Here is a 9,857-nt window from a genome sequence, read left to right as displayed (position 1 = left end):
TTTACAAGCAAACCCCCAACAAATTGGCTATTTGTGCAATTATCAAAAATTAACTTCGAGGCGCCTACAGCACGCTCCCCAAAGCGGGGGCAGATGCGTTGCCCATCGACAAATGTTGTAAACTTAATTATCATTTACTTAATTATGCTACATAGCAAAACTTATAGTTTTAATTCAATAGTCTATAGTATAGTTATTAAGCCAAAAGGACTTCCAGTGAGAATTAACTGATATTCTGTCTTAAGCAATATGAGAAAAAAAACAATCAACAATCCTTAACAAAGCACAAATAGTGCGCACAACTGTACACACGCATACACACACAAAAGTACTCAGCATTTGTATTATGATATAATTAATTTCAATATTATTACTTATGGCAATCATTACGACTTAACAATGCGCTCAATAAATAGTTTTAATGCAAGATACTTACATGCTTTTAACAAAAACAATTAAGACTTTCCCTGAATTATATAGTTTTATAATTTTATTCATACAAACTAAAAGTGAGCTTATTGATTATTGGCACGACGATACCAGAAGCGTGCGCGAAAGTCATCGGAGCAGGTTAGAAAAGCGGGTGCATTGGGCGAGTGTGTTATGTAGCGTACTGGTCCATTGTGTCCCAAAGAGTTTAAGGTCAAACGACAACCATTGCGTGAGTTCCAAGAGCAAAGGGAAGTGGTAGCCTCATCTGGAAACAGCACATAGTCCTCGGTGTGGTTGAAAACCGCTTCCGCTTGATGCTCCTGTTTGCCTGTGGTACCAGCACCTGTGTATGTCTGTATAGGTCGGCTGGTACACAATTCCCACAGATAAACAATTGAATCCATGCCGGATGATAGCAAATACTACAAATACAATTGTCGTTATAAAAAGTTTAAAGCAAACGACTTTATTCTTACCTTGCCATTACGCGTGAACTGCAATGAGCAAATGGCTGCACCACTGTGTGCCTCTGCTATGGTGTTGACACATCGTCCACTTATGCCATCCCAGATCTTAATGTCGCCATCAAAGCTACCTGTGGCATATAGCTTGGCTGTTGGAGAGTACTTAACACAAGTTACGCCCGCCTTATGCTGCTGCGAGGGAATTGCACTAACGAAACATTGCGTGGTATTAATATCGTACACACGCAGCACATTGTGTTCTGTGCCAATGGCTATGTAGTCGCCAGTTGGATGAAAGGATACACACAGCACTGGCTCGCAATCGGTTAGCACTTTGTGGGCCTTTTTAACCGAGGGTTTGGCAATATCGAACAGCTTTACAGTGCCGTCTCTCGAAGCCGACGCTAAGATGTGCTCCTTGGGATGGAACTCAAGGTATGAAACTTCATCCGTATGATCGTACAACGTACGTATAACAGGATGACCTTGCTGCTCACGGCCAGGCTCAATGTCTTCTGGCGCCGACTTGGCCAACATACGCTCTACATCTAGAATTTTGATGCTCGCATCAACACTGCCAGTTGCTACCAACGAACCATCAAAGCTAAATGCACCAGCGCGGCAAGCCTGCTTGTGTGACGTCACATAAGCTGTTTCATAAGAATGCGGCTCTGGCGCCAGTGCAGATGCCTCCGGCTCAAACTCCAGATCAATGCCGGGCAGCACATCGTCCGTATTGCTCTTGTCCTTCTCCGCGGATATCTGCATGCCTGATATCATCACATGCAACAGGCGTTCGCTAGGCGCACACTGATCCGCCTTGACCAGCATTGAGAGCTCCATGGCAAACTTTTCTAGGCCATCGTACATTAACTGACTGAATATGAAAGAATTAGTATGTGCATGTGTTTATAGCAGTTTTCATTGTTTACCTTATCATAAGCCGGTACAATATTTCCCGGTTTTTCACTAAATTGCTCGGATCTAATATTTCGTCACGCATTTTCGCTCAGTATTGTTTTATTTTTGCAATATGTATCGAATATTTGTGCTGTTGTTAATGTTTATTTATGTTTTTTGCGGGAGCTCAGTTTTTAACAAAAATAACTTGTCGAGCGTAAACTTATCGGTTAGCTCCGTAATCGAGTTGCTCATTTATCGTACGGATGAATTTCGTTGCTCATTTATCGACCGTCGCGAACTGCCATCCAGTAACTTGTCGTTGCTTATTATTCGTCTGCCGCATACTGTCATCCAGTATAATTTATTGGCGCGCAATTTTCTTTTCAAACTAGCTGCCTCACATATCAGACGTGTTTTGGTAGTTTGCAAAAATTAGTTTAAACGCAGCTAAATAAAACTTTATGTGTGCTAAACACATTTAAATATATGCTGTTTATCTTTATTCATGTATTGTAAATAATATGCTTTATTTAAGCATCTTTATCATGCTATTGTATTAATTAACACCTGCATAAGTTTTCAAACAATGTTTACGTCTTTCTAGTAACTATGTAATTACAATTAAGTGAAATGTTATTTTAATTAGTGCGCATTTCGGAATTACATAATTGCAATCAAGATTGCGTGAAAAACGAGTTCCATAGATCGAGTTAAAGTCGCACGCAAAGCTCAGACCGCCCGTTTCTGTTTGGCGTTGTTCTTGTTGTTGTTGTTGTCGCATATCGCAGTCTTAGGACTTGGGTTCTAAGCCACACTTTGAGATAATTATTTTGATATGACAAGCGGAAATGGAATGGCGTTAACAAGTTGCAACTTCTGGCAGCGGTTTATGTTGATAGCACAACACGCTTTTAGGTGCAGTTTGTAGTTTGATTTTAGCTAATGTCATGCCACAGTTAAACCAAATGAATGTTATCTGACTGCAATGCGGCATCTGATTGTCATGGCATTACTGTTGTCCCCCGGGACCAGGCAAATGGACAGTTGGTAATAAAAATTCAATGAGAATCAGAATGAGAAGCTGGAACTAAAAACTTGGTGCGGCTTTTGGTAAGCTCAACAGCTGATGGCATTTGTCATAAATGTGATTTATGTTACATACGCTGGCTGCTTGCCCGTGGAAACCACAAGTCATTAAATCTACTTAAGAACGCCCCAGACACTGACACATGGTATGGTACTAAAGCCTAAGCAGTCAGGCAGGCACGGGTGAAAAGTTCAATGTACGTGAATCAGCAGCAGTGGGCCTGCCAAAAGGAAAATGAACAACAAAAAATCTGTATATAAAGAAATATGCCAATTCAAGAAAACAATTATGCGGTAAAGTGGACAAAAAATAAACATAACGTAGACAATCAGCATTATTTATGCGCCACTTTGGAGGTGTGCCTGCCTGCCTGCCTTCTGCTTGTTTTTTTCATTTCTTGCTGGTATTGTTATTGTCTCTCATTATTATTATGATTATTACTTTACCATGCGTACTTACTTATGAGCTTTGTCTGTAGCTTTTTTTTTATCTGCGAAATAAGATATTGCGCATGCGCGCGCCCGTTTCCGTTTCCAGGCGAGTGCGTCTTAATTCCCAAATCCCCAGACATATAACAACGCCTACGCGTATAATTAGCAAAAAACAGAATTCTCAACAATGATACGCTGCTTGAACAGTGCTTGCCAAAAAAGAGAAAAAAGTTTTCACTCTCATATCTTTAAGCTGACACTTCAATGCGCAAATCCCCAAAGAATAAAGCATAAAATATAGTCGTTGACTTATTAAATCAGTCATGGTCTTTATTTATTCAAAACAATATAAAATATTACGTTAAAGTTTATTTTTAGTTGTAGGCAACTTAGTTATAAAAACGAGCAGTTTATTTTTCTTAAAGAATTTCGTATAAAAATATAAAACTCGGACGGAAAGCAGTCTCTACAAGACTGGAACTCTAGGCACTGCTCGCAGCAATACGAAAGAAATTAAAAAATTCGCCCACACCACAGTCTTATACGAGTATTAAGCTTATGAATAGCTTACAGTTAGATTTATGATATGATATTTTGATAGAACTGCGGCTTGGCCTGGTGCTCCTTGATGACATAGAAGCCCTTGGGCTTGCCATTGCCGGCAAAGTATTTGTGGAAGCTTTGCTTATTGACCGCCTGCGCCGGCGCATAATATGTGGGAGATTTTTGCTTCAGAGATTTTCTATATTTGGACTTGCCACCAGCGTCGCCTGCGCCTGGTGCAAAGGACTTCTCAATGGTCTCATTCTCCCAGGGCTTGCGCCATGTGGGTATATTCTCAATGTCCAGCAGACGATTGCGATCCTCCGCAGAGACATGGGCAAAGTGCGGCTTCTTCTGCATGGCCTGCTTCAAAACGGGCAAATTCCAATGATAAATGCGACCGGGCCGACCATTGGAGCTGAACGGAAACGATACCTGCAATGTGTCATGTATATTGATTAGACTCGGGCTTTAACATTAATGTGTGGCGCTTCTCTCTTATATCTAGCAGTCGTAAATTAGAAAACAAGCGAGACTAACAAATTGCATTTTTCTTTATAATTTTCATGCCCGACGCATACGCTGAAAACATTGACATTGACACAACAGCAACATCAGCAGTAGCAGCAACAGCCAAGAGCCATAGCCCCTGCAACAGCAACAACAATGGCAGCTGTATATAAATAGATGTGTGCAACAGCAACTGTGTCTGGAAGCTGTGCCCAAAGTTGGTAAGTCGGTCGCCAGTTGCCCAGTTGCCCAGGCATGTGCGTTCTAGCTATTTATTGCTGCTGTTGCCAGCACCAACAGCAGCAACAGCAGCAGTCAACGCTTGTTGCATTGGCCCAAATGGGTAATCCATTTTACGCTGTTTGTCTTCTGCATACATATATTTAAGTCTGTCTGTCAGTGTGTGTGTGTGTATTTGTTTTTGCAATTTGTTTTGTGCGCATGTGCGCGCGATTTTTATCGTCAGCACAAGAGCAACAGCAACAGCCCAAAGCAAACAGGCAGGCTAACAGGCAACCAGGCGATATTAGAGCCAGTTCTTGCTGTTGGGTCTCTTGGTTGCTCTTTGCTGTAACCTAATGGAATCCCGTTTACCTTTTTCCCGTTAGCTTTCAACGCCGACGCCTCAGTCTCTGCTGCTGCTGCGGCTGCTGCTGCGGGAAACAATTTTTGTGCGTTGTCGTTGTCTTTGTAACTTTGACTCTGCAACTTTGTTGTTGCTGGCATTTCCAGTGCATTCCTGGTATTGGGATTGGCATAGTAGTGCATATTAGGAGGCAGCTTGATAATGAACATGTGTGAATCATCCCGTGATGCGTGACGTCGTGACTCAACCGCCAAGCGTTTGCGGTTATGACTGTTGGGCGCCTTTACCTTCATGAATCCCATTTTGCTGCAACAAAAAGACAAGAGAGTGACAAAGAAAGAGAGAAAGAGAGAGAGAGGGTAAGTACTAAACGTTTATCATGAATATTTCATAATATAATTTATGGCCAGACAAGCGTTGTTCTTGCTGCTTTGGCACTAGACAGCAACTGCATTAATTAAGCCCAAAATAAGAGGCGTAGCCGCTCCAGTCTTGCCACACTGCCACTTGTTACCACTCACCTCAGCAGCTTCTTGTTGGAGCCATGTGCACCTCTTGTCAGTTGTTTTTGTTTCTGTTTCTTAACCGGCAACGCTGCCTGGCCCTGCAACTGTTGCAGCTGCAAATGCAACTGTTGCTGTTGGTATTTGTCCTGTCTTTTGATTTTATACAAGTGCGTGGCATCCTTGGGCATCGCTCGTGTCGTTGTCGCTGTTGAGCTGCTGCTGCTGCTGGTGTCTGCTGCCTGAGCAACTGCAGCCAGACAAACGAAGCAACAGGCGAGGCTGCAAAAGTAAAATAAAAATTACTTTTATGGTTCTCGCTCTCCCTGTTTTTTATATGCCACTATTATTTTTATGTGCGAAATTCTATAAGGGATTAACAACAGGACTAAAGCCAGACCCACAGGTTCAGGGTCAATCAAGCGGCAGACTGTGACAGCCCAGCGCACTGTCTTTGAAATCGTAAACCGGCCACTGGCCCCCACTCTCTCTCTCTCTCACTCTTCTACCCTTTAGTCTACTCCTTCTTTGAAAGTTCTTGCTCATAATAAGCAAACAAGCGCAAAGCATAGCAGCGAAAAATGCAAATGAGCACGTTCATGCATAGCTACTTACAAATATATTACAATGTAATGACCGCTAGAGAAAACTTAGGGAAATGCTCATAAACAAAAGTCACATGCGCTGCGCTTCAGTGGAAACCACTGAGAATTAAAACACAGGCATTTTCCAACTACTGGGCACAGTTGGAGCAGGGGTGGGCGGTCTGCTCCATTGCTCCTATTGTAACGGCCCAACGCATAGCTACATAAAATCAGCCGATATTGCAAAAGTTATTGACCGACTGAGCATATAAATAGATATACCATATGTATGTGTATGCATTACATACTATTTTGACGAAGTTTTATGCATCAAATGTAACCGAAGGCGACCGCAACATAACGACGTGCTTGGCATTTCATAGTGCGCCCCAAGTCCACGTCCAAGTCGGGGTTCTTCCATGTGAAGCTCAGCTTATAATGCATGCAATGCTTCATATATGCGGTATAGGGTTATCTCAAATACTCTTATTGATCAATTTTCAATTGACAAGAAAATAATAACAAGCTAAATATAAAAGTTAAGGATGTCTAGATTTTAAAATTAAAAAAAAATACGAACAAAGTAATTTTATTAAAGTTTAGAACTTTCTAGGTTTTGTCGCAAGCTATGCATTTATGTAGAAATTCTCCAAGTATAGTGTATTGAAATGCTTTTGATGGAAGCTGGCATAAATTACGAACCAAGACAAAAAAAAAAAACTAAAAAGAGTAAAAAATCAATGTGCCCCCCAGGCGGGATTAGAGACCGCCAATGCTAATGTGTGTATGGTGGAGTCAACTCAAATTGCGAGTGTGTGTGTGTGCGCGCTGGAATCAAGTTGAAGGCGCTGCTCATTTTATAGTTAGGCCACATGAATCCAATGGCACATCAGAAAATCAAGTCAATCGACACGTATTTAGTGAAGAGCATTTGCCTGCACTTTGAATGCGATTTGCAATGGAGGCGACGGGGCGAACAAAGTCGCTTTTTTGTGGCTTGTTGTCCTGGCGGCAGACAGCATATGTGGCATTTTTGAATTGTTAATGAATGCAGCACAAAGGAGCCCGCGGCAGCCAACACAAACAACAACACGAGTGTGTGGCAGCTTGCGTGTCTGTGGCAAGCAAAAAGGGCGCTGCGTGTCGAAATTGAACAGACAACAAAAACTAAACTCAACAGATTGGCTTTTGAAATTTCAACAACAAAACGTTAAAAAAAATTATTAATTTACATTTAAGCGCACAGTTTTTTGTATAACTGTGCCTCGAGTCACTCGACTTAACTTCTGTTTAATTAATTTCGATTTATTATTGATTTAAGCTTACTAAATTGGCATTAGCCATGTTTTCCATAGATCTGAAGAGTCTGCTGCTAATGTCCAAGTCGACAAATGTGGTGCTGCAGCGACGCAAGCTTTTTGTTGTGAGCGGCAATTTGAGGTAAGAGCTGGACCAGCAACAAATTGCACTTAAGCTTGAACCCACCTAGCATCCTAGTCTACTATGAACTCTATGATGGCCAGCTAAAGGTGCGTAATGCCAAGCGCTTGCCCAGTAACAAGTGTGGGCGTGGCAGACGCCTGCGTCGGTATCGTCGCACATTACAGCATCAAGCGCTGAGTACGCAGCACATGGCAATGCGAGATGCTGGCAATCAAACCAGCGCCAATTGTGGCACAATGGTGTCTGCAGCCGACTTCTTGACCAGCCGCGCTGATGTGTCCAGCCAGACGGCGCGCATGGAGCACAGCGTGCGTGTGGACACGCAAGATTTGACAATGATGATCTCGCGGTATCAGCAGACCAGCTCGCGGGAATATCAGAGCGAGTGCAGTCAAACAAAAAGCTGCAAGCTGTGCACAAGCGCCACGCAAATGGAGCTCGTGATGGCCAAGTGCAAGTTCACACAGACAAAAGGTTGTTGCAGTCATGCAAGCAGCACACAAACAGAGCTATTGCTTACGCTGGAAAATAGCGCCACACAAACAGATGAGATGGAGGACAGAGCGGTGCAGGAGCTGGTGGTGATGAGTCCATATGAGTCCTTGTTTAAGTTGATGCTCAACTCCATACAGGGACAGAGTGAGCTGCTGGCGGGCGCTGTGGATTCGGTGCGGCAGCTGGTGGAGCTCAAGCAGCTGGGCTTGAAGAAGCAGCGTTTGGAGCGTTTGTGTGCCGTAGATGCGCTGGCCAGAGCGACAATCAAGTCGCCTCCTGCCAGTGAAGTCTGCAGCGAGCTGCAGCGGAAGCGCAAGCTGTTGCTGCGACGACGCACCGCACAGCGAGGCAAGCAGCGTGGCAAGCATTGTCGTTGCCGCAACTTGCATCGCAGTCGCGTTCGTCCATCGCGGCTGGAATCTGCAACCCAAACCCCCAAGTAGGTGCCTAGACTATTGCTAATGTTTAACTAATGTTGTCACTTTGACCACAGTTGCTGCTACAGCTGTCAGAGCACACAAACAGAGCTAGAGCTATCCTGCATTGCCACACAAACCGAACGCGATAAGGCAGCGACGCAGTGGTGGCGACGCAACAGTCAAAGTTCCCAAAAAAAATAACAAAAAACAGCAAAACTCACCCAAGCCAGCTCCAGTTGCCACATGTTATTGTTTTTGTTATTGTTGCACGCATATTTATGTTTAATATGAAATTATTTTGTTTTTTGTGCACTTGAACTTATGCTCTCAATGCAACATTTGGTGGCGCCGCAAGCTTACGTTCTGCTTTGTATAGCAACCAAAATTTAAAACACGTCCGCACGCGATAAAATCTTGCCAAAGACTAAAGCTGACTGCAGACTACGCTTGGGCATTTTGTGGCTTGTTGCTCGGTTGCAAGTTGTGAACTTCGTGGCCGACTCGTTGAGGCTGTCGCTCGGTCTGTCTATGCAAAAAAGGCAACAATAAGAAAGTCACGCTTAACGACGGCGACTTGGCCAACAAAGCAGCAGACCAAGCCAAAATAAAGAGTGTGTGGCAAAGAACTTGCTGCAGACAGTTGCACGACAAAAGCATAAAGCATTGCTTGCCGAAAACTCACACATATATGTGTATGTGTGTGTGTCTCTTGCTGTGGCATGGTGTGAACGCGAGACAACATTGAAAAGCAAAACAACGCTTTAAGTGCAGCCAGATCTAGGTCCTGTGGCATGCTGATTGATTGTTATGCCACACCCATCTGTGGCCAGCGCAAGGGTTGCACTTTAATTGAGATTTATTTATGCGCTGACCAGAGAGACAAAAGACTACGAGTGCTTCACCATAATAAGCCCTGGACCTAACAATATTTGGACAGCAGCCAATTGAAAAATCTGCCTGTTGTTGTGGTTGCTGTTGCTGTTGTTGCTGCTGCTGTTCACTGGCACTCTAACAACACAAAGCTTAAACAACGGTTGGAGTTTGGTTTGAATATTGGGCGGACCGTTTGCCTGCTTGTTATTGTCAAATTGTTGGCTACGTTGGAGTTGGAGTTCGGAGCTGGAGCTGTTGGAGCTGTGGACATGTTAACAGATTGCTGTTGCTGCTGTGGGTGCAACATAGCAACAACTGTCTGTTGCACACACTCACACACTTATACACTTTGCATTCAAATTGTATTACGAACAGCGCCTGTTGTAAGTTTAAGTGGCATGTTGCCCACTGTGTTGCCTGCAATTTGCCACAGCAATCAAAGTGCTTGTGCAGCATTTACCACTTTCCAGTTACAAAGAGAGAGAACCAAGCCCAGGATCAATTTAAGCTAGTTATGCATAATTTCTGTTCTTTTTATTAAACTTTCACTCTGGCACACAAAAGAATTTTCCAGACACCCCAAA

The 9,857-nt window shown here is 43.3% G+C and overlaps 3 protein-coding genes across 4 annotated transcripts; 1 reads left to right on the top strand and 2 right to left on the bottom strand.

The window, feature by feature from the left end:
- Positions 1-462: 462 nt before the first annotated feature.
- On the bottom strand, positions 463-1,973 carry LOC108602154 (cleavage stimulation factor subunit 1). The gene is made up of 3 exons (XM_017990187.2): positions 1,829-1,973; positions 909-1,773; positions 463-854 (listed from the first exon to the last, which is right to left on the bottom strand). The coding sequence occupies exons 1-3, from the start codon at positions 1,897-1,899 to the stop codon at positions 516-518; spliced, it is 1,275 nt and encodes a 424-aa protein (XP_017845676.1). The 5' UTR covers positions 1,900-1,973; the 3' UTR covers positions 463-515.
- Positions 1,974-3,683: 1,710 nt separating this feature from the next.
- On the bottom strand, positions 3,684-9,188 carry LOC108604852. The gene is made up of 4 exons (XM_017994475.1): positions 8,622-9,188; positions 5,478-5,741; positions 4,965-5,262; positions 3,684-4,295 (listed from the first exon to the last, which is right to left on the bottom strand). The coding sequence occupies exons 1-4, from the start codon at positions 8,672-8,674 to the stop codon at positions 3,897-3,899; spliced, it is 1,014 nt and encodes a 337-aa protein (XP_017849964.1). The 5' UTR covers positions 8,675-9,188; the 3' UTR covers positions 3,684-3,896.
- On the top strand, positions 7,303-8,628 carry LOC108604851 (CG31055). 2 transcript variants are annotated; one of them, XM_017994472.1, is made up of 3 exons: positions 7,303-7,483; positions 7,533-8,420; positions 8,475-8,628. In XM_017994472.1, exons 1-3 carry the CDS (start codon positions 7,386-7,388, stop codon positions 8,599-8,601), a joined length of 1,113 nt encoding a protein of 370 aa, XP_017849961.1. In that variant the 5' UTR covers positions 7,303-7,385; the 3' UTR covers positions 8,602-8,628. The 2 variants fall into 2 exon arrangements, with proteins under 2 accessions (XP_017849961.1, XP_017849963.1); XM_017994474.1 differs by having other exon boundaries at positions 7,426-7,483; positions 7,541-8,420.
- Positions 9,189-9,857: the final 669 nt, after the last annotated feature.

Source organism: Drosophila busckii, chromosome 3R (assembly GCF_011750605.1).
Source record: "Drosophila busckii strain San Diego stock center, stock number 13000-0081.31 chromosome 3R, ASM1175060v1, whole genome shotgun sequence".
In the NCBI taxonomy this organism is placed as follows: domain Eukaryota; kingdom Metazoa; phylum Arthropoda; class Insecta; order Diptera; family Drosophilidae; genus Drosophila; species Drosophila busckii.
Note: the sequence above shows the minus strand (reverse complement) of the source record. Positions and strands in the feature narration are given on the sequence as shown.